Below are 25,491 nucleotides of genomic sequence, written 5' to 3' on the forward strand. Positions count from 1 at the left end.
GTTGCACTCATCTAAAAGAAATTTTGATTCAAGTTCCTGACCAATTTTGTCTGCAACGCTGCGAACTTTCCAGCAATCATCTCAGAGATACAAGCAGTATCAGCAGTACAAGTGAGACAAAGCAACACCACTAAAAATTGTTTTGGATAAAAGCAAACTCTGAAACAAAGTACACTAGCCACAGAATTACCTGTAATGCAATATAAAAAAGCAGTTTGTAAGTTTAAATGTTCTATCTTATTTGGCCAAACTCAAAATAATCTGAAAAAAAAGGTTGTAAGTCCCTTTACAGGTTTTGACCATAGTATTTCAGCACTGACATTAAGGTTTCACTTCCTAGTTGTGTCCACAGCAACGAACATATTCCCAATCAGACACTGCTCATCTTTACTGGAGACTTCCTCGGACACACCAGAAGCCAGCCAGTGCAGCAGAGGGACTGGCTCTAACTGGCTTTAGGTTTGGAATCAAAACTTAACCCTTTGGGGGAAAAAAGAAAGCATCTTAAAAGTTAAAAGAAAGAATTCTTCTGACCTAACAAAAAGGAAGTTTCCTTCTGTTTTCATTTTGGTAAACTAGTGAACAGTAATCCAGCATGAATTAAACTTATCTCAAAGTAGCAACAGGGAATGTAGTCCCCTCCTCTCCTTGGGAAGTTACCAAGCAATTTCTGCCCCCTCTACTCATCTGGACATGCATCTCAACATGTTTTCCTGCTTATTTCTAATGGGCAGCACTGCTTCATAAACTGTTCTGCTCCCCCAAGTAAAATTTCAAACTGCTGTCAGCAGAGTAGAAGAATGATTACCTTGGAAAAATGATGGATGATAATGATCCTGAAAAAGCACACAGACCTGTGCCAGGAGCTTAATCACTCCCTAAACTACCTGGAAATTCTCCAATTAATTATGCAGTACATAAATAGAATTGGTAATCACACCAAACATGTTTAAAAAATGAAAATACCAGGAAGCTTTAACAGCAGCAAACTTGCCTAGAAGGCAGTAATTTGTTCAAAATACAGTCAAATGCTCTTGGCACGTCCTGCTTTTGAGAGTCGTATTCGACACCTAAGTACAGCTTTCCAAACTGAACTGAGGTGCAAAAAGTTGCCAGGGAGAAAGCTGAAGACACCATGCAGACAAATGAGTCCCTTTCAAAATTTTTTGAATATGAAAGAAGACTTGCTTTTAAAAAAGTCTGACACATGTTCAAATCTATCAGGGCAGGAGTCCTCTAAGATGGTAGAGTCCACTCATTAAGAGTTATAAGCTACCTGAGTGTCATCAACTCAAAACAAAAGCCCTCAGTCTAATCTAGCCCAGTCCTGCTCCAGAAAGTTAGAAGTGGAAAGGAGATATTTACAGTATTCTGGGTAAAATGATTTCATTTCCCACTTCTGCTTCAATCATAAACTGTATCAAAAAAAGCCACTTCTACTTCACAAAATATAAGCTTTTGGTAAATTCAAAGGAAATAGCCTTTTATCCCATTTCTAAACTACAGGTAGCAAGAAATTCTTCTGATTTAATGTGATTCTCAAAGGCAGATCTTTGTTAAGCAAAGCCACAAAAAAAAAAATCTTGCTTTTAAACATTGAAGTACTATAAAACTATTAACAGAACAGTTAACAATCACTTGAAAGGACAGCCAAGGAACATAAAGCCAGAAAAAGTGCCACAAAGCAGTTGTTTTCCAAGATTCAAAACTCTAGCAGACATCCAAAATTCACACAACACATTGCCACAGTCATGAAGTGACAAACTCTGAATGCCAACTTGTTTTGTACTAACAACTGCATGCCTCCCAACTAACTCCAGGATTCTTCTTCAGAAAAGCAGAGCTGTTAAGGAAAGAATAATCTACACAAAGTTCATGTTTTAGATTAAATTTAACTTAAAATAACTCTCCAGTTTTATTCTAAAACAACTTCTAAAAGTTTCAGACTGGACTGTATTCGCTAGCCAGTGAATACTCAATTGCAGACATTATACTAGAAATATACTACTCTATTAACTTCTAACAAATACATTTCCTGTGCAGGTATGTTGGTATTGGCCTATGTGGGACTGAGCAGTAGAGAAAGAAAGGAGGGGAAGAATCTGTGTAGTCAATTAAAAGCTTAAAACCAAAGGCAAGTCAAGGGAAGTGATAATTTCCCCCCTACTCAACACAGGTGAGGTCACACATGGAGTGCTGGGCCCAGGTCTGGGTTCCCAAGGAACAGAAATATGGACGAGAACAGAAGAGTGTCCACTGAAGAGCCATGAAGTAAGTGTTGAATCAAATAATAAAAGGTATTAAGTAGAAAATCTCATGGCCCTTGATTCCCAAGAACTCTGACAGGAGAAATAGGAAGAGAACCTGACCAAAACTAAGTTTCAAAGAAACCAGCTGTTTTGTTACCATAGGCAACCTACAACCCACAATTTGCATTGAGCCTTGTGTGAGACATGTTTGACTAATAGCTTTAATTATCAAGACTGAGGGAGTGTTTTCTTGCAGAAAGATGCACTGAGGTGATACCAGAATGGATACATTAGCCAAAATACATTCAGATTCCTGCACAATTATGCACACATTAAATTTTTTTGTAAAAATTCCTGTGCACATGTCCATAATTAATCTTCTGCTCTCTATCTTTAAAATATATTACAGAATATTACAAGTGTAACCAAATCTAATAATTCTAAATCAAGACAACAAAATAAGCCTAGCAAGGTCAGTACTATTCCTTAAAATTCAAAAACTATCTTACAATTCCACCACCTATATGGTGGTGGAAATTAAAGAGCCTAAAGATCTATAAATATCCCACCAGCTGGGCACCAGGATTCTCAAATACACCTTAGGGAGTCAGACACCTGACACACCACCTTTAACTTGCTCCTAGGTGTCTGTGTTGTGGAGAGGCTCTTCTACTCCAAACCCTTTCCCACCCTTTGTTCTCCCCACACCTCTGACACAGCAGTAAGTACTTTCATGATCACATGAAGACCAGCACATGCTCTATGAAGGCTATCCTCAGAGGCTTTTAGACTGACAGCACAGCACACATGACCTGCACCTGCAGTATGATTGCTCACTTGTGACAGTTGCTGGCTCATACCTGATTACTGGTGGCCATTATCAGGGCTCCCGGAGGCGCAGATTGGGGTTTACCACTTGGCAGGGGCAATGCGGGTGCTAAACTGGCCATAAGCTGAGTCGGTGCTTGAAGACTGAACTGGTAAACATTAGGAGCTGTGCAAGATGGTGTATCTGATTCCTTTTGGCAGAGAAAAAGGGGAAAAAAAAGCAACTTTACAGAAAGTACAGTATATACAGACTATGCATGTGAAAATGTACCCAAATATCAACTCAAGTAAATACTGTAAAATATAACCATTTTTGTTCAATAATAAAAAAAAAAAAAATAAAAGCCAGCGCTACTTTTATTTTATACATCTAGCACAAGTTTAACTGAACGCCCATTAAGAAGACAATGTCAACAGGTCTCTGGCAATCACAGGTGAGTTCCAGTCAGCACAAATCTAATGCCAAAGGTATGTCTCTAGCAAATTCAAACTAGAAGATGAGAACTAAAGCTGGGAAAAAACAGAACAAGAACTGGGTGATAGAAGGGCAAGAATTTTAGTTGTCACGACAGATTTGGTCCTCAGAATAGTGTTCTGGAGTGTACTGATTTATATGGCAAAGTTACTCACTGTAATTGTTACAATCTTCTTCCACTCCACACAGCAAAGTTAGGGCTCCACCTCCCAAGAAACAAGTTGATGCTCTGCCCCTCATACCAGTATACATGTGCCAGTCACACATGCCACTGCTCTTGGAGTTCTGCTCCCCTCACTGTCCATCTGAAATCTGAGGGACAGTTCTTCAGGGAAACCAAGATGGATTCAAGATAACTGAAAAGATACTGCAATGGAACTGATATTACTGATTACTATTCTTCGTCCTTCCAGCCTGATCACCTGCAATCTCAGATGCATCCTAAGCAAACATATTGGTGATGCTTAATTGGAGCACTTAAGAGCAAGGAGGCAAGCACAGATCCCGGGGTTTACATTAATTGCTGAAGTCTGAAAATACCCAACTATCTGAGTTCTTAAATGATCAATAGTTTTCTGAGTTGAGAAAGGCAGAAAGCAAGCTACAATCTTTTAAAACAACTTTGAACACAAAAACTCTTGTAAAACTTATTTTTCAGCCATAATATAATGGCAGAAGTAGCTTCCCCTACGTTTCACTGCTGTTTTTTACCATATTCTTAACTCCAAAGCGTTCTGAACTTAAAAACAATGGAAGGACCTATTCTTTATCCCAAACCACTAGCATTTTTTCCACTGCCAGCTGTTAGGTTCAAAATATAGCAAGAGATGGGGGTTGGCCAATTAGTAGTTTAGAAGTTACCACATTAAAAGGCATTATTGGCTCAGGTCATTGCCAATCTTTACTGTTGCAGTAATTACTGAAGTATTCTATTGCTCTGTCTCTAAAGATTAATTGCCTGAAAGCAAAGACTCTTAACTTAAATCACAAGCTTCAAATAGATCTCTGGTACTATTACTTGCCCTCAAATGGCCTTGTTTTCTAAATTAGATTCTTTAGTTAGAGAATAGGCTGCTCAAGAACAGAAAGAAGAAAATGTTTAAAAGCTCTTCTTGGGGAAGAAGATTATATAAGTGAGACTGACAACTGTGAATACTGAACAGCCTAAGCAATGAGCTACTACAAAGCAAAACCTGCATTCCAGATGAATTGAATACCCACAGTAGAAACAGTCCTCAATAAAATCAATTTGTTAGAACAACCAGTCTTTTACTGGTCTGTATAAAGTTGTGCTTACTGAAAAATAAGATCCAGAGAGGAGCTGCTCTCCTATTAGTTCAACTAGTGACAGAAGTTACAGTGTGCCTCTGTGAAGCAGGTAAGTGCATCATGAATTCACTAGAGACACATAATCATAAAAATAATCTGTACAGGAAGTTTCTTATTTATGATATCAGGTATTTATTCTTTAATAAATATGTTCATCATAGAGAGAAATTACATGCTGTAGCACTGACCAAAAATTAAGCTTAGTTGATGCCTGGATTAGACAGCATTTTTCTTCTTTGCCAAATCCTACAGTATCAACACTGTGGGAACAGGCTACGGTCTCTGCAAAGATGAGTTTCCTTGAACACTTTTGGTTATAGAATTATTAAAAAGTTAGTGAGAAGAGGGGAAAAATGAACAGACAAGTTCCAAATATGCTCACAAATACCCATGAGCTAGCAGATGGGATGGAAAAAGGGATCTTACTGTCTAGCCAAACCAATGTGCAAATCTACTGCAATGCAGCCTTCACAAACCTGACCAAAGAACAATTTCAGTGTCTCCATTCAAAGGATCTCCCCTTTCTCTTCTGCTTAGATCCCTGAAGGTTCACATACCTAACTCAGATGGGATACTTCTCATTAATGAGATTTCTAAGGGGGTTTAGAGCACCAAAAAGTTGCTCAAAAGAGTAGCAGATGGAAAAGAGCATCACAACATTTAACCAAGATTAGGATTCACCACAAACTAAGCTTGTGTTGCTTTATTTTAATTTTGTAAAAGGTATGTTTTTCTGCCTTAAGTGTTATTTAATGAAACATCTCATACAGGCAGATTCTATCCTTTTTCCAAGGCAATCCTGCATTGCCAATGGCATTAGTGTATGGAGTTGATATTGACTGACTTATATTACTGATATTTTGATGCTCTTGATTTCTCAAGAGCATCAAAATCCTTCTGTAAAGAGTAGTATTACTTTTCTTAAACTGAAATATTAAACTTGAATCAGAAAATTGAGCCCAATGTGAACAAATCTGATTTTCCATAAGCACGGCCTACATTGAAGGATTAAATCTTTCTTGGTCTTCTGGACCAGATTCTCAAGTGTAACATGCAGATTTGAAGTACTACAGAAGTTCAAATGACCTACAAGTAAATAAATGGAGGCAACACTTTCGACACATTACATACACATCTGGAAGACAAAAGCTCTGACCACTACTAGGGTGAGGGGCTACAGAGGTCACACTAAAAAAGATAGTTGTTCACTAAAGGGATAAGATCCCTCAACTGGGATAAAGTACCTCATCCTGCAAAGAAAATATAAAGATATGCTTTTGGAAACCAAGAAAGACTAACAGATTCAGGTTTATTCTCCTGGGATGTTTCTATTTTAAAACATGCTCTTTACCCAGTTTCAACTTCCTGATTAAGAACTTGGTATGCGGATGGAAGATTTCTACTGCTCATAGCCTTGATTACTGTGGACTCTAGTTTACTTTAATGCTGGAAAAAGAGGAATTATGGAAGATACCTAGAAACTGAGGTGTTACTGATGAACTTCTGCCTAGACAGAAACAGCGAAACACTGCAGTCATATGAAATATGAAGAACTTAAATCCAGACTTCTCTTCCTGACACAGGATGAAAACAAAGTAAAATCATTTACTCTTTACTCTTCTGCAAAATGCATCTCCCATCCCTAAGAGAATGTTTACTTGAAAAACCTCATTACTAACTAGGTCTGGCCATAAGAGTTTATTTCAGTTCCATTAATAACTCAAGGCTAAAGATACCTGGTAACTTCTCAGCTAACAACAGCTACCATTTTATAGCTTTCCATTTTCAAGACAGTATGCTTTCATAAGAGCTAAAGTCGCCTAAGATTAATTCACGACCCCAGTGCGTTTAAGTTTGGCTCAATGGTAAAGGAGTCTAACTATCCTAAAGTCAGTACTCAGAAACAACAGCTTAAAACAATAGAATTAAAGTTTCCTGATAGTGTGATGAATTTGGGTTTTCACCCCCACTTCCAAGAATGAACTACAAAAGTCTTGGCAAAAAGATCCTTATTGTTTCCACCCTCAAAATTTCTTCCGCCAATTAAACAACTTTTTCTCTTTCCCACAACATTCAGGAGCTGGAAGCTGTGACACAACAACAACCATTTCAGTAAAATCTCTGTTCTTTGAAAGCAAAGAACTGAAAATTGTTTTTTATAGTTAACACTTTACACTGTACATTTTCAAGTGTTCCTCTCCTTACTTACACTTACAGCGTTTTAACAGATGACTGCTGCCAGTCTTACTCCTTCTGCCTCTTTTCCCATTCCAACCTTCTCCATTACACCTGTATTAGCATCTCACATTATTATGTGCTGATTCACAGAGGTGAACCACAGAAACAGTAATTGCCTTCTTACAAATTTCACTTTCTGAATCAGCTCACCACAGGAATAGGTGAACACCAGTGCAGAAAAGCAGGGGCAGCTAATGACAGGAAATTTAGCTAGCAAATACAACTTGTTACTGAATTGGCTTAGTAACATGCAAAACCACACCCCTTGGAACACAAAGCAACCAGAGAACTTCAGACATTTCATAGTTTGTGGCCATGCACAGGAGAACTTCAATGCATGCTCTTGCTCAAATGGCTTTAGCCCCAGCCTACTTAACTGTGCTTGATAAACCACCATGCTTCCTAAGGCGACTGTATGATCACCCCCTGCCCTCATCCCATTTCTTCCACATTATGTGCCATTTCCTTTCTTGGTAGGTGGAGCCATAACTTCAACTATGGTGTAAATAAAATAGAACAGAGATGAACAAAATTTCTACTTCTGTGGAAGGTCACAAGATAATTTGCACCAATATAATTACTCCACTTTCACTGGCTAGCCTATAAACAATATAAGTCTTGAGTTAAGGTGAAATTGGTTGGTTTTTTCATTGCAAAAAGAAAATATCTTGGTCACTGTGACTACAGAAGGGAGGAAATGGAAGAATACAGGATACACAAGCAAACTAAAAAATATGCATCCTCCAAGAGCATTAGTTGTTTTACAGAAAGACAACTGAAAACATCATCTAATTAGCAGATTAAATACAAGCCCAGTACCCCTTTAACCACATCTCATTATACCTTGAGAGGCCTGACTGCAAGCTTATTCCATGTTTTAATCAATATTCGCTATATTTCAGATAAGCCATATTAAATAAAAAACGTCCCAAAAGTGCTTTATTTAAAACTTCCCTTGTTGCCTCAATACTTGTATTTCACAGGCTTTCAACTGGTCTATATTGCTAACAATATAAAAATATTTCCATTTTGATTTTCAAGTAATGCACTAAATTACAGGACTCATTGTGAAAACTGAACATGACCATACTAGACTAGAAATACTGAATTTAGGTTTTCTTCCATCCTAATACGTCTTAGGTACCTCTGGTTCTTTTTCATGGGAAGGAATGTTTAGATATACAAGAAACTAGTCTGAAGTAAGCTCTTAAAGAATTATGTGCTTCTCTCCTTACTTCACTGACCTCACAGCAGTAAAATCCCACTTGCTGAATAACAGATTCCCTTTGTATCCTCTGCTGCTTAGAATAGCTTATTAAATAAAATTACCTTAGAATTTTGTATTCAAAATTGTGTATCCTGCAGCTTTGCAGAAATTTCACTTCCAAAATCTTACTTCAAGTTGAAATGGAGAAGAGGCTGCTCAAGAAACTGATACAGGAGAACTGAAGAGCATGACTCAGTATAAAACTCCACACTGTCAGAGATACAGGTTAAAAACTTCAAAAACAAACATGGGGCCATACAATGAAAGAGGAAAATAGGCAAAAGCAGCACTGGAAAAATTTGTTCCCCTCTAATCCATAGCCAAGTGCTCATAAATCTGCCTAACAACAATAAATAAAAATAATGGTGCTTCAAAGCATTTGGACACTTAAAGTCTTAAATTCCCCAAACCAAATGTCAATTAAATGCTTTTCCCCAGTTAATACCAGGTTGTCTGTGTCTCTGCACTGAGTGTTGCCCACTGCTTTATCTGCAAGTCAGCACTTACATGTCTCTGAAGAAAAACATTAAGAGAGGCTTTTTAAAGAACTTGCCTCTATTTGTTCAGGAAGGGGAGAAGCTTAGAACAGAACCTGCATTATTCTAAACAGAGATCATCAACTATTCATACATATTTGAATAGTTACTTTGGTTAGGACACAAGAATATACATGCACATAAAAAGAGGAGAGAAAAATTTGTGTAGTTCCTGCTCTCAAGGCTGAGAATTTTATTAGGCAACCTTTTGCCCCCACTCCTTATACACACAATTTCAACTGCAACTCTATAAATTAATCAGTCATTACAATGGATTTAACAAGACTTCAAGAAATGCTGTTACATATTCTGAAGTGTCTGTCCTTCTACTGAAGGCATGCCTCATGCCTGCAAATTTAATCACTTTTAAAAAGTACAACATTTATCTAAACAAGGTATTTCATATACTCTATCACCTCTCTGTGAATATGGAAGTAAAATAGGTCCTGCTAATAAGCTAAAATTTAGTCTGGCTAATAGGAAGGAAGGTGAGACAGCTGATAACATCATTAGGCATGTTGAGCTCAAATACTAAACCACCATTACTGTAAAGCAAGTTACAGTTACAAAAATCAGTGTGGATCTTGTATGCATTCAGCAGAACTGAAAGAACAATGAGTCTTAGTCATATTTATATATTAGTCTCAGAATGTAAGTATTCAATCAAGGTCAATACAGTGAAAAGACAGATTCACAGAACACTGAAGGTTCTGCTCAGCAGCATATTCTCTAGCTGACGGGACAACCATGGGCAGGTCAAGCACTGACATTCTGATGAAAGGGTTACAGTTAATTTCAAGAACCCTCTAAAATAAGCTATTGTAAATGTTAAAAAGTTAGAAAGAGGCAAGGATTGTGTCATCTCCAAAGCTAGACTACAGGGATACTTTGTTCACTGAAACTTTAACTACATTGGCATGACTACAGAACTCGAAGGTCTTCATAAAATTATCTCATCACAGAAACCCAGACAACATCACCAGAAACACTGAGATAAGGTGTAGGAAATTTGGTAAAAACAGATTTCTAACAGACAACTTGGAGTTTCTGTGATGGACTGGATATGACATTATATATCCATAAGGTAACAGAAAAGGGCTTTAAGAATTTCCCGTAAGCCATTTTATCTGCTACTGATATGCAGACATCACTGTCACATAAAAGCTTAAGCTTTATTTGGCATAACATCATTAGAACTGCAGAACATACTTAGCACCGGAAATGAAACCAGACCAAAATAAGACTGCAAAAACATACCTAGGATTATGTCTTACTTGGCAGAGACTGTTGATCAGGCAGTAGACATTCTCTAGCACTACTCTAGGACTTCCTGAGCTAATGAAAAGCGTTTTTCCACAATGCCTAAGCAATAAGAAATCCTGGTCATCAGTTATAGATAGCAGGTCCAGAACGAAAAAAAACCCAACCAACACACAGCATTTTCAAGAGGAATTTGGTCACTGCTTGATTGCAAGACTGACATCTGTAACTATCCAAAACAAGTAGAGTGCTGAAGATGAACATAGCTCGTTCCATCTGGTTTCAGATTCACAAAGCAATCACTTAACTCAGTACAAAGGTAAGATTTTTTAATGCTAGAGGCTTGCTCTCTGTTGTCAAACAGTTTGACCCTGGCTCCCATATAGTAAGAATTCACCCACTTTGCACTGTCCTTGATGGCAAAGAGATCCATAAAACATCTTCCATTATTCACTTCAACATTTGTTGGATCATGTAGGAATGCACTGTATTGTACAACTTACCTGTTTGCAGGAGTGAGGAATATACCTTTTTTTTTCAGGGCAGCATAGGGTATTTGAAATCAGCAGAAAGCTTCATAGAGCGAAGACTTACTATATAAATCAGTTTGATAATTAACATAACTGAGAAAAATATATGAATAGTCTAATATGTTCTGATTACTAGATTCCTTGTATCCATAATGTTTTTAAATACATGTTCTTTAGTTTGCTCCTCATCACTAATATTTACATTCTTCACAGAGCCGAGATAACAAGGCAGGAATTTTAGTACTCAATATTTTGCACACAGCTATATTAGAAGTACTGATAAGTGAGTCAGAGCTCTCTACTGACATGTACAATGGGACAATCCCATAAACTGAACAGCCTCCCACTAACAGTTACAGTGATACCTGAAAACAGGCTTCTTACACAATATCTTTGATTCAAAATTTATTGCCCCTTTGAAAAGCTGTCGTTTGTGGTTAACATTTTGCAGTTGACTAGAACACCTACTAAAGACAGGATGGCTATAATTTCATTGGCCAGAGAGTGTTAGACTAAGGCATTTTGTAAATAGCTTTGCTACTTTGGAAAATCCATAAAAGGGTATCTTTTGCTTAAATTAAGATTTGGTGTCATTAGATCCAGTTCTTAATTTTGAGCTGTATAGACACAGTGGCCCAGAAACATGTTCTCCTGAAAGTTAGTCCTAGATGTGCAAATCTGAAAGCAAACATCCTCCTGAGTTTCAGATGGTATGCTGAGAAAAAGCATTTAAATCTAAAATGTATAGGGAAATAAAAGACCATCCTTTAAGAAGACAGTTCTCTTGATCCTCAGTGGTACTTAAGTTCTCATCTTTAAAAGGCTGTCACCAGTATGGAGAATTCAGTGTAAACTCTTACTACTGTAATCTTTTATTTTCTTCTATTTTTCTGAGCATATACAGACATTGAGAGGCTGACTTCTAAATGTTAGCTCTGGTTTATGGCAATCCAGTCTTGAGAAAAAAATGCTCCTTGTTACTGTTCTGTTTTCCTGCTGCCAGAATAGATCTGTAACTATTGCTTTAGCTGACAGACCCATAAGTCCAAGACACCAGAACAATTATCCATTCAGCTGCTGAGCCATATTTACAGATTATTAATGTGAAACCTGTAATGCTGTCAGAACTCCAAGGAAGCAAATCTGTAAAAACCATACAGCATGCTGCATTGCAACCAACTATTAAAATATATGGTTTAATAAAAATTCTAGGATCCCTGCGAGCAAAACTGCACTGCTCTGATAATGCTACTCAATATATACTGCCAGTATTGTTTCCAGGACATGTTGACAAATACATGCAAGGCCTCCAGACTTATTACCAGCAAACAGTGATGTGATGGCTTCAAAATACAGCTACTACTTCAGAGGATGGCTAGAGAGGGGCAATGTAAGAAAGTTATGTCACAAGTTTTCAAGCCTATTTCCTTTTTCTCAACACAAGTAAGCTGACTTGTAGGTAGAACTCAGAAAAGACCACTTGATCACTATTACCAGTGAAACTTTAGCAGTAAATAGAAAAGCAAATACACTATCTAGCATCTACAATTTAACACATAGGATTCTGCATCTCATAAACAGCAAAAGATATTCTGCAGTCATGAAAAATACACCTCCTGAAACAATGTCTTATTGTAGAATTTGTGCTTAAGGTTAATAACGACATAGGGAATAATATCTTGCTATTAAAATAAAACCTTAATTAGTGGGAAGAGGTCAGCAAGCTGTAACTATAGGGTCTTCCTGTCTCCTGCATTTTCTTTATAATCTATTCCTTGCTTCCAGTCTTTCAGTACCAGAAACTTTCAAACTATTTAACTTTAAATAAATACAGAATCCTTCCCAAGGAACAATCCTTCCACAAGATCAGAGGTAAGACTCCAGGTAACTCTAAAGTGATGAGATGCACCATATTTATAATTACCTTCTTCTGAAGCTGACAGAAAAGCTTATCACATCCTTCCTATTAATAATGCACCAGAAGTTCTGGCACAAATACTAAGCTGTCACATGTGCCAGATATTCCTCTGCTGCAACCTGGGCACAGCACTGTGCCAGATCATGGCACAGATTACCTGACTATGGCACAATAGGCTTCTCTTTGTGAATCAGGTGCAGCTCAGGACTGCTCAGCCAGAACCTCCTCACACACCCAAGTAAGAGTAGGAAGAACTCAGTCATTTGCCAGAAACCCACCATTCCATTCCAAATTAAGATAGCATGCTATCAGTCTGCTAAGGACATATTGTCAATATATGACCTGGCCTTTCTCTCAAGGACATATTTTTTTTATTTTGTTAGAAAACATAGCATTTCCTTTTACTTTATGAAGGGCCAAGATTATTTCAGTTTTATCTTGTTGAAAGTTTCCTTTTCACTTTTCATTAATTTCTCTGGCATCAGGCAATGATGTTTCACCTTCAACATCAGGCTAAACAGGACTAAGGGGAGTTCATATCTCACCACCCAATATTGTGCACTCCCAATATAAAAAGCAAATATTTTCATTTTTTGTAAAATTTATTACAGCAAAATCTCTCCCACTGATATATTTAAACCAGGAGCATGGCTAATAGTATCACTGGCAAGTATCACGCTGCTCTTTGCTCATTAGCCAGATGGTACAACTAAAACATTTGTCCTGTTTACTGAAGGTGGCATAAAAAGGCAATTGAACACCAAAAGAACAGTAGCATCAAGTAATTACAGAAAGTAACCAAAACATATAGAGGCAGTGCTTGTCACTAAAAAGTTACTAAATATTTATTGAATACAATTCCCAATTTTGAATTCCATATTTAACTAGTTTTCAAAAGCAGTCAAGAAACAGGTATTTGGATTTCTCTTGGCATCAACTAGTTATTCACTGTCATTGTTGACTGCAAATTACATCTTATCCCATCCATGCCTTTATCTATGACAAAATGCTCCAGAAGATTTACAACGAGCCACTCATGCCTCGCAGTGCTGTGCTTTGTAATCTGCACTGCCCAATTCTGCACTGATTTAACTTTATACCTAGCAGAACCTCAAAAAGTCTGGGAACATACCTCAAGAGACTGCAGCCTCCTCTTCCAGGAAGTTATAATAAAGCCCAGCTATTACTTTAAAATAAGGAAGCTGACAAGACTTTATGCAAGTGCCCTGTTACCATTAAAATATGAACTAATTCCTTGGCTGAAAATAGTATGTATTAATCATCTTCACAGCACAATATAATGTTCATGTTCAATTTCAGGTATGGGGATCAAGGTTCAGAATTTGACAATGGAAGACTGTGCTTTATGGAAGGATATATGAAGACATTTCTCCTCTTCTGCTTAATTAGCTACCATAAAATTGGGTTGCTATATTAATTACATCTAACTACTACCACAAAGTGTACCAAAGATTTAGGATGGAAATAAGAACCATTTAATTAATAAACAAAAAAATTTGATTTCAGTAATTTTTTCTGAGCAGAAGACATTACTGATTTGCTGCAGCAGTTTAGGGATAGTATCACATTAACTGCTATATATACTGCTGTGTCAATTGAGGCTTTGAAGATAATCACTGCTACTTACTAGTTGAACCCATTAAAAGAAAAAGCTTACAATGTCACTGCTGGAGAGCGATGACACAGAAGAGGCAGATGAACCAGAGGATAACTGCTGTGTACTGGCCAATGACAATGCCAAGTGCTGATTGTAAGATGGTTCAGAGTCTCTGTTCTGCTGCTGTTCTCCATTGCAGAGAGCTATCGGGTCTCTTATTTTCAACCTATTATCTGTTAACAGAAAACGTAAGTATCATTTAAGAGCACAGAATACAAACATATGGGCCTTGAAGTCTAAGAAGAGCTGCAGTTTAACAAGCTAATTGAAAAACAGGCTCAGAGAAAACTAATATTGGGTTAGAAAGTTTTTTTTCCTGTATATCTGAATGATTAATTTCAAGGCATGAGTATTTTGAATTATATCAAAGTCAAGAAAAAATTGTAAGTTGGTTTCCTGCTATACCTACCAAGTTCAGGTGATAAATTAATTTTGCTCCCCCACTTCTTTTTAATCCAGGCCCTGTAGTCAATCACTTCTTGGGTCACTTTGATGATTCTACCTAATGTGCTAAAAAAATTTTTCAATTAAGTATTAAACAAAGACTGTTGGTTACATATTTGCAAGCATTTTAACAAGCTACCAAATTGCACTAAAAGTCAGTTTAAGATATCCCTAACCAAAGAATCATTTTGAACCTTCTTTTTTTTAGCAAACCATTTAATCCATTGAAGCACCATTTATATTCATATTATTTTTGTTTTACGATACTAACATGCAGCAGTGACACACAGGTAAGATTTTTACTCTGTATTTCTAAATGGAGTACATACAAACTACAGAGAATGCATATGCTAGTAACAGTATATTTGATAAAAGCAATTTATGGTTCTTTCACTTCTCCATACAGAAAGTTTTTCCAGAGAATCTGGATTATCAACAGGTATGGGATGTACAGAAGACAAAAAACATCACAGCACCACAACTGGCTGTGTGGAGACAGAGACCTTCACTAATCCTTGCTTCTGGATTTACAAAACAACTTGTAAGGTGTTAAGGCCCCCATAATTATAAAGGAAGTACCATGGATCGTGAGGTAGTGGAACAAGAAACAGACTGGCTCCAAAACAAGGTAAAATTTCAATAAACTCATAACAGTAAGAGGCTAAGAGAAAACGCTTACCTGGTCCTGCTGAACAGTGACCAGTTATCAACAAAGTAGTGTTTTTCCAACACACTTTCCCAACATTCAGCTATTTGAATCATACTTCTTGAGTCTTCTTGTTTGAGAGATAAATTTTCAAGTTCTTTTCATCAGAGACTAGCCACTGAAATACTGACTATAAACTCCACACTCAATATATATGAAGAAATTACTACAAAGATGGGCTGTGCAAAGTTACCACTGTGGAGCAGGTAATATTTTTTTTTAATCTTCAATGGTTACATTAAAGTTTATTTTGTACTTCACATCATAAAGGTACCTTGCACCAGTACTGGAATTTTGTTTTGGTTTAGGTATACTATAGGAAGGCAGGACATATAAAACCCTAATATATTTAGACTATTTTTACTAGGTTTTATAGTAATACTTTTTGTAGCAATAATTCTCCTACTATCCTAGCAATTACTATCTCATGCAAGACCAAATATGCGTTCCATGTTAGTATTCCAGCTTTAAAAACATGTTACTGTTAGTACTGAAAAAGTCAGTCCAGCAAACATTACACCAAATAATAAGATCTGAATTACAAGTTCAAGTGCACCTGCAGATGGGCCACCAGGACAGAATACATGTCATTAACCATTCTATTTATGTAATGTGGATAAAATGATGCATGCTGGAAAATAAAATCTTGACTTTCACATGCAGAATTAAAGGTGTGGTTGTCACCACTCAGAAATTAAAGATCTGGGTTATAACTAATCATACTTTGGGAACCACAGTTCAATAGCTAACAGTGCACACTAGAGAAGAACAAATGAATCAGAGGATCACATTTTGTTAATGTATACTCCCATTACATAACAGCATTTTAAATACCCAATACAGTTCTGGTTTCTCAGTTTCAAAGAGTAAGCTGTGCAAGGAGGAGATAGAATGAAGACAGGAATGACCAAAACTGCAGATTCAGCTGTGGCCCTAAAGCAACAGCTCCCAAGAGAGCTACACCAGTATGGGACTCAAACATGCACCAGCTGGGTCTCATCAGCACCAGGACAGGGTGCTGTTAAAAACTTTCATCTAAGAAGGCCTTCAGAAGGAGCCGAGTGTCTACTCTAGGATTACACATAAATTTTACAACTACCATCACCTGTGGTCTTAGAACAAGAAAGTGAACACAGGCTGAGTAACAAGCTTATTACATATAAGGACTTTGTCAAACCTGATGCTTCTTGAAGTAGTGTCCTGGAAGTCACAATTTCATAGCAGAAGCAAAATGAACAATAGAGGCTGGTATTTTTAATCAGACTAGATGACCGATATACCAAAGAACAGGCAAAAATGGGTGAAGTGACTGCTACACCAACAATTGTGGCAGTTGCACACACAGAATGAGGGAGTATGTTCTCTCACCAGTTCATTTCAAAGAGCACAGAGATCAAAGCTCTAAACTCTCTTTTTTGGTATAAATGTAGAAAAAAGGAAATTCACTAACTTATAGGGTCAGGAGTCCAAAGGCGAATTCATACTACATTGCTTGTGTAGCAAAATTAAAAACGCTCATTACGGCACATGAGAAGCCAAAAGGTGATTAAGGTTATACTGACATATACTTAATAAAGTAGCAAAGAAAGAGGAAGCAAGTGTGATCAAACCAGGTATTGATCTCAAAAGAACACCATATCCTATGTGTGGGACTCAAGCACATCCATGGGTTCAAATAACAATTTTTTTAAAAAAGCATTTGAAAATATTGCTTTAATTTTTTTTCAACACTGAAAAATGCTTAGGAACAAAAAACTCCAACTACTAATCTACCCTGCCTTTATTGTGAAAAATGTCATACTTTTGGGGCTTTTATTTCAACTGAAGCCAGAATTTCTACAGATGTCTGACAAACACTTCTTCAAATATGCTTGGAAGACATGAAGAAATACTGTTAACTGGTTAGTAAAATCAGACAGGTCTCCTGAGAAAGATGCCCCTTTAATTTTTTTCCCTTAATATTACCATATAGTAAGACCAGGAATAAGCTATTTACAGATCTAGTTTATTTTATAGTAAGAACTCAGAAGTTTCTTCTTTTACATGCTGCAAGACATCAGTTCACAGGGACACTTTCTCCTAACTCTCTTTACAGCACAACTACTGGGCAAATCAATCTTCATATCACTCTTAAAAGGATCAGAGTGATGATATCACCTTGAGCAAAATCAAATATGCTCCAGCCAAGCTCCATATGAACAAGTGAGTAGCAGAGCCTGAAAAATATCAAGTCTGTGAAGGAATGGTCAAAATAACTAAAATATCTCCCAGGTATTAAAAGTGCAATATAATCTAAAAGCACACTAAGGTGCACCTGAGAATGATCACAAGCACAAGGATTAAATAAAACCCCAAACTTAAAACCTTTACCCTAACAAATACACTCTGTAGGACAAGCTGGTATTACTGATGCCTTTTAAGGGACAGAAGGCATTCTAGTAACAGTTCCCAAAGCTCCCAGAACTATTTTGGCCAAACAGTGGCAAACCAAAGCTAACAGATGGACCGGTCAGCAGTTAGTTCAGTCGAGATGAGCATTAGGAAGAGACCCAACAACATTCCAAGCACAGAGACGGAAAGATCACTTTCTGCATGGCTATGGTTGTTTTGAAGACTATCACCTGTAAATGACAACTCCAGACATGCAGTAGGAAATTGCCCAGGCTTTCTCAAACTCTGACCTGTTGGCATGACAGGTCTTTCCATTATCCAGCTGCACCACATCTAACACAATACAGAAGACTCCCGAAGTCTAATTTATACTGAAGGGCATGTGACAGAAAAACCAAGTCCTCCATTCCATATTGCATATGACCTCTTCAGCTTCCCAAATGTGGCTACAGAGCTTTTTAGAGATGCAGTCTGAGCACACATTCCTAGCCAAACTATGTGACAGAACAGCGTGTGAGCCAACATGCAAATGTGCAAAACATAAATATTAACCTAAGGATAGATTTTTTCACATCCAGAGCAGCACAACTTAGGGCTGTGAAATGATACAATACCACGCTCTCCCTTGTGCCCCAGATGTGAACTCCTGCTGCTTCTCTTGCTTCTGATCAACCCGTCATCAACCACAAGTTGGATCAACTTCTTGACATGACAGAAGCATTGAGATACTTGTTTTCAGTCAGACCAAAAAGTCCATCTGACTCACCTTCTGACTGAAGGATTGCTAGATCTTATACAAGGCAAGATTAGACTGAGAAGGAAGGAACAGCAGAGCTGACAGAAGGCAGTACCCAGGTACTTAGCCTGGGCAAGGTATAATATGAAATTACACCTTAATATAAATGCCATGGAGAGGTTTGTAACAGATAATCCACTATTTAAATGAACACAAACCAATAAGCAGAGCTTATTGAGAACTCGTTGTCAAATATCTGCTAAGGTTTCCTGTGGTTCATCAAGAAACAGGACTGGAAAAATGGTCACTAACTCAAAACAGAGTCCAAAGAAGGGCAATGAAGCTGGTGAAGGGTCTAGAGCACAAGTCCTGTTTAGCCTGTGAAAAAAGGAAGCTCAGGGTGTACCTTATCATTCTTTACAACTACCTGAAAGGAGGTTGTACCAGGTGGACATTGGTCTCTTCTCACAGATAAGTGAAAGCGTAAGAGGCAATGTCCTCAGACTGCACCACAGAAGGTTCAGATTAGATATTAGAAAGAATTTCAGCAACAAACAGGTTGTCAAAGCACTGAAACAGGGTGTCCAGGGAAGCAATGAAGTTACTGTCCCTGAATGTACTTGAAAGCCATGGCACTGAGGGACATGGTTTAATGGTGAGCACAGTAGTGGCTGGGTTAACAGCTGAACCCAATGATCCTAGGGGTCTTTTCCAACCTAAATGATTCCGTGAAAATATCACTCCTCACAGACTAAAGAAGTGAGCTCACTTGAGATGGCGCACTCTTTCCCAGAGACAGGCATGAGGCAAAGATCATATGAAAGCTGTTCAAAGCACATACCGACACCAATCCTTAAGCAGGAAATATCCTGCCCATAACTGTATTTCACAGCTAGACTCATGTTTCTGTGGCCCTAAATATTAAGAAATAAATCACAATTTTCAGTCACCTTGGCTGAAGACAACACCCAACTTAACCTTGCATACAAGCTATAGAAGTTCTAAATGAATCAGTCTCTCTTATTTTCCTATGAGGAAACTCCTTTTTTCAAGATGACAGGAAGCTGCTTGCTCTAATAAAATCAACCAAACTGTCAATCAGGCTCACCTAAGCCATTCTCAGAAGGGGATAGGTGAGATTGACTAGAGACAAAATAGTGTTAAGGTAATTTTTCTAGCTGTAAGAATTACCGTCAGGATTCAGCTGATTACTGTTTCCACTGAGAAGAAAGCTTTTCCATGACAGGAGATAACTTTTAATTCCCACTACACCTCAGATGTTCTATTTGGAAGCCTGAACAACGATGGTGGTAAGAGTGATGTGAATCTATCCTTCATTATTCTGTGGGACTTGCTACCACACAATATGAGTCCTATGCTGCTGAAGGACTTTTTTTTTTCCCATTGGGACTATGAGAAGTAGTAACTCTTTAGAAAGACTTAAATTAATGTAGACATATTTTTGTGTTGGACTGACCCTGAAAAAGAACTACAATAATCACCACGAAAGATGTGAAACTATTGAGTGTCATCTACAAAATAGAACTCTGTATACAGAAACCTTCCCTGGGAAGAGGAAATATGAATTCAAACCCATCAGACAGTTCAAGAACTATCCCACTTAGGAAAAGTCTAGCCCAAATTAGGACAAAACTGAATAAACTCAGCCTGGGTAGTTCAGCTTCCTGCAACTTCCTGTCCTTTCAAGTACTCTTCATTTAGTCTTGATCCCTCTAGTAGAGCATCATGTTCTACTAGAAGCCAGTCCCTGGTCTTAAATGGAGCCCATTGTTTATAGTTACAGTTATGACATATAACCTACCAACAAGTCTAGAAAAGGGAAAAAATGTATCAGGACAAAGGGATCCCAGATGGCCAGGTTTTAGGTCAGGCCACCAGAAAGGCCTTTATACAGAGCATAGACCACTCTGCCTTACAGCAGGAAGAGGGACCCACAAACATACCTGGATTACCCAAGCACATCAGGTTTAACTGAGACCAAACATGGCCTGCTGATTTCTGCAAAAAACTTGTTATCAAACAGCTCATCATCCACTTGTAAATCCTTTGGCACTGACAAGACAGGTGCTAGGGGTACTATTTACACACAACTTTGTTGAATGCTGTTCCCCTTGCAAGCCAGTGGCATGATGGATTCTGAGATTCAGATGTCACCGGCACAGACAGCCCAGAACTCACAGACATGTCAGACATGACACCTGAACACTGCTGCTGGGACTGCTCCACAGGTTTGCAGTTGTAAACAAAATTCAAACATTTTCCAGATACAGTAACAAGTGCAAGTCCATGCAAAGTACATATACTCATGACACCTGAGGCTCCTATTAGATGCTGTGTATACTTTTTGATGCCTGTACTAACTACTGACACCTCAAAAGAGAATATCCTTCAGAGAAAAAAAGAAGTTAATGGAGGCCAGGACCCAAGATAAGGAAAACTTCAGGACCCCTAGGTTACTCTGTCTGTACTTAGGTAAGAACAAAGTTTCAGTACCAAGAACTGCCAGCCAATACACATTTAACAGTGACCTTTAATATCTTATAACAGCAGCCTCTAATGTCAGTGTGCAACCACCCTTTCTATACCTCCATTACAGTGCAGTCTCAACCTCCGTGAATTTAATACCACTGAAAACCTAAAGGATTTACAGGCACTCCTAAAGTACTGTCAGCCAAACTCACAAATGAAAGAATGCGTCCACTTTGATGTAAACTTACTGGAGGAAACTATTTCACCTTCCAATGACATTAATGCTGAAAGTTTACATCATGACTAGAGTTTGCAGTTTTACTGAGATGATTTATGTGACATCTTACAGCCATCCTTCCCTGTGATTAGCTGGGGAGCTCAAAGCCATTGGGATTTTAGGGAAGTCTCAGGGAAGAGACATCCTCTGATCTATCCCAAATTCCCACTAAGGGTTAGAACAAAAGGTGCTAGAGCAGATACATGAATGGAAATACCACATGGCTGCCATGCCTTCATTATCTTTCTCCTCTTTCTTTCAAAAAACAGAAATTGCAAAGGTGAGATCTCGAAGTACTGGTTGCACTTCTATGCATTAAAAATGGCATGTCTAGAAGAATGGTACTTTTATGGCAGTTCTGACATAATGATCAAATGGAACTGATTCTATTAGATTTTTTTAATACTGAATGTCTTTTTTTGAATTCTTAAATATATATCAAAACTTGTAAAACAGCCTATTGGCACATTTATTAAAGAACAAGGGAAATTCTTAGCCTTGTTGTCTAGTTTTCTAATTATCTAAACAAGTAATTTGATCACACACATTTCTTTCTGCCACAATACAGACATGCATCATACTAAACATTAAACCAGCAAACCCTTATTTGAAATACTTCAAGCAGAATGTTGGACTCATCCTGGGTTTTATCATACTCTCTTCATTTCAGTGCTGCACATTGAGGCATTGCACTCTCACATCCCTGGGCAGGTTAAGTTTCTGCACAGATTTCAATACAACCACAGTTCAACAATAAATAAAATTCCTTTTATGAATCTAGAACCAAACATTATTAACTGGTTACACAGACAAATGGATATTGAAAAAGTGAATTAATTACCTCTCAGAATCTCTATTTGGATATGATCTTGCAAGTGGTGATACGGCATGGCTAAGAACAATGTAGGCATAATCAAAAACTTGCTTCACTTGCATTGCACCGTAAGAACTTCTGCCAACATCGTTTCCTGAAATAATGTGACAGTCATCAGATCATCTTTTTTTAATATCAGTTACCAAAACATTACTCATACTTAAAAGATCAGAAGCCTCAACAATACAGCTTAACTCTGTTTAAACCAGTTATCCCATCCTAGCCACATCAGGAACACCTAAGTGTGCCTATTTCAACAAAACAAGTTGACTTTAGGAATGACACTTAACATTATATATTCAATTTACCACTTCTAAAATACTTGTATATAGTGCTTGAAAGAAACAGAGCATAGAGATCAACTTAAAGCTCTAAGAGCTGTCTTCCAGAAGGAACCTAACAAGCTTAAAGCACCATGTCTCACTTACCAGTAGTTTCTGCAGGCCAAATTCAGTTTAAAACTTCATTTGTGTAACCTTCATTATGTCAAACAGACTCACATCAAACCCTAAATAACCTTATCAAAACTACAGATTAATAAACCAGCACATACAGATATTTTTCTCCACAGGATAAGCAAGTTTTTCAAAAATCTATCATGGAAGATTCCAGAAGCTAGTATAGTACTGGTTTTTTTATCAAGTTTGTAGCACTCTCAACTGCCCTACTTTAAGAATGAGTGACATTTTAACTGGAACTCTTTCCAAACCTATTGCCATGTGAAAAACTGCATAAGTTCAGAACACTGTACACCTTCTGCATCAGTGACAATGTACAAGAACAGGTCACCCATCTGATACATAGAACAATCTTGTTAGCAAAAGGCATTTGGGGGCTTCATTTGGCATCAGACATCAAAATTCACTTTAATTTTGATTGAAGCATTCCATTTAAGAAACATAAACAAAAGTTGTTTCAAATTGCATAAAATATGGACTAGGTCTTGAGTGGGTAGAAAATTGCTTACAGTGAGAGATTCCCTCCTTCAGATTGTGTGAAATGCTGTGAGAACACTAGAAAGGGACAAAGCACCAAAAAATCAGATCAGAGCCCATGAATAAAAGAAATCAATGAAAAATCTGCTTTGAAAAATTAATGGGTAAAGGACAGAATCCATCCTTTGGTGGACAGAGTCCAACAAGACTGACTTTGACTTTAGAGGAACAAAGTTCCTGAGTGTCTTGTCCAGCAAGCCACTACAGACAAACCTGATGAGATCTGTCATCCGGGGCAAAAACAGATTCCTTTCAGAATTCTCCAACCATAATCCCACTCTAACAGAAAAGTATAATCAAAGAAAACTAACTGAAAACATAAAAGCATTCTGGGAAAACAGAATTTTTCCAGTAATTCACATGGTCAAATAAAAACTGATCAAGAAATACTTCCTGTTACTGACATAACTGAGTATCTTGCTCTGAATGCATCACTGTGGTATATACAGCAGCTACTAGGCTCAAAGTTGCAGAAGCCTCTCCAAATGGTTTATTTGCTATTGGATTCTATTCCGAAGTAAAAGCAGAGATCAGTGTGGGCCTAGAACAGTGAATCTAGGAAGAAACATATGGTAATGTTCTTCACAGAGGGATACACAAAGGACTTAATCCAAAGGTGGCTGAAAAGTGACGAAAATATTTTGGTGGTCATGAAATCAGAACACAATGTTAATTAGACTAAAAAAGCAATGATTAATTCAGTGTAAGCTTTGCAGAGGTAGGACACCTGTGTCCATCCACATAATGATATTCTAAACCTAGATATGTAAGAGAATTAAACTGAGAACCAATACAGAAATGGAATACATAAAAGTGGCTAAACACACATAATAGCACCTACCACTACTTTCAAGTCCATCTATGGTTGGACTTGATGTTAGGGTTCTTTTCCAACCTAAATGATTCTATAAATTCACATAACATTAATTAAGAATACACAATGCACACTCAAAGAATCTTTATTAGTTTAGTCTAACCCAATGCCAGGCAGGTTTATTTGGCATGTGTCCTGCATAAAGTTACACCAAAATGAAGACAAGGCTGCGACAAAATATTGGTTATTCCTTTCATCAGTTGTGCCAGCAAAAGAAATCATAAGCCTTCCCTAAACCAATTACAGTAAACTTGGGCAGTTTAGTTTAAATCAATGAAGTTTTGTTTGAGTCTTTATTGAAGCAGATTTGAGAACAGAGGCTGAAGAGCTCATGCCAAACCATGCCTGGGTTCCTGGATTTCCTGGATTGCCTCATTTTGCACCTGTAACTCATTCATAAAAATGTCTGAATTAATAGGTCTTATTCAATTATACAGTCTGCAGAGCTTTTTAATTGGGCTGCAACTGGAGCTACTGTGAGCTGCACCTGTAAAGTCTGTGTAAAGATGACCCTAGCCAATCCAGAAAACAACATAGTAAAGAAGCCAGAAGATCACACATTTGCTGCCCTGAATAGATTTTCTTCTGAGAGATCACTCTCTAACTAGAAAACCATGTCTTACATAACTGGGAATCCTTCTTTGGTCACAATTTAGACTGATCAGTTAAAGCACGCAACCCAAATGCTGTCACTCTTTAAAAAAATCATACATACTTCAATCCTCAGATGTACATTAGCAGATAACAATGGTGTATGATTTCATGTATAATTCAATCCTTATTCTTTCTTACAAAGCCTTCATCCCTAAAGGAGCATGTCCAAAATTTCCATCACTTGCTATCAGTATTACCACTCCATCAGGTAGCCTTCCTTTACCTGAAGCAGTTTTAAGAACACGGCCTGAAAAGGTAAAGGCAAGACCATGAGCTAGAACTGAAGCAGACCCATTTATGTTAAGCTATTAGCTAGTAAACAGCTTTTTGCAACATTCAGCATTAAAGAGGTTCTTTCAAATGCTAACTTCAATGAACCTGTGTATTTTTATAAACACTTATGTTTTATACAAACACACGAACATATATATTCACAGGTTCTAATGACAAATAGCTGATACTGAAAAGCTGCAACGAATCATTCTGGCCAGCCACTAAGGCTAGAAGAGATAATCTCCTAGATGTTGCCAATCTCAAATCTATTTACTTCCCATACTTGTGACCTATCAAGATGCAGAAGCAAGCAACACAAAGCGTAATAAACCCTGCAAGTTAAAGATTCTCTTTTCCAAGAAAACACATCAAATTTAAGGTTTAGAACTTTCATTACTGCCCACAGCAATTCAGACAGAAAAACAAACTGTCTCATGAATGGAGCTGCACAGGTAGAACTCCAAGTTTT

At 37.6% G+C, this 25,491-nt stretch overlaps 1 protein-coding gene across 4 annotated transcripts in view; it reads right to left on the reverse strand.

Moving 5' to 3' along the window:
* TENT4A (terminal nucleotidyltransferase 4A) overlaps positions 1–25,491 on the reverse strand; it is a 56,562-nt gene that overhangs the window by 8,400 nt on the left and 22,671 nt on the right. For 2 of the 4 annotated variants that reach the window (XM_021546903.4, XM_021546904.4), the window contains exons 8-11: positions 22,194–22,320; positions 14,718–14,818; positions 14,309–14,481; positions 3,110–3,268 (exon numbers count right to left, since the gene is read on the reverse strand). In XM_021546903.4, the coding sequence (XP_021402578.2) occupies positions 3,110–3,268; positions 14,309–14,481; positions 14,718–14,818; positions 22,194–22,320 (560 nt within the window). The remainder of the gene's footprint in view (positions 1–3,109; positions 3,269–14,308; positions 14,482–14,717; positions 14,819–22,193; positions 22,321–25,491) is intronic. The other 2 variants (XM_085571712.1, XM_077785153.2) reach the window with 1 other exon arrangement.

This window comes from Lonchura striata, chromosome 2 (assembly GCF_050655825.1).
Source record: "Lonchura striata isolate lonStrDom1 chromosome 2, ASM5065582v1, whole genome shotgun sequence".
Taxonomy (NCBI): domain Eukaryota; kingdom Metazoa; phylum Chordata; class Aves; order Passeriformes; family Estrildidae; genus Lonchura; species Lonchura striata.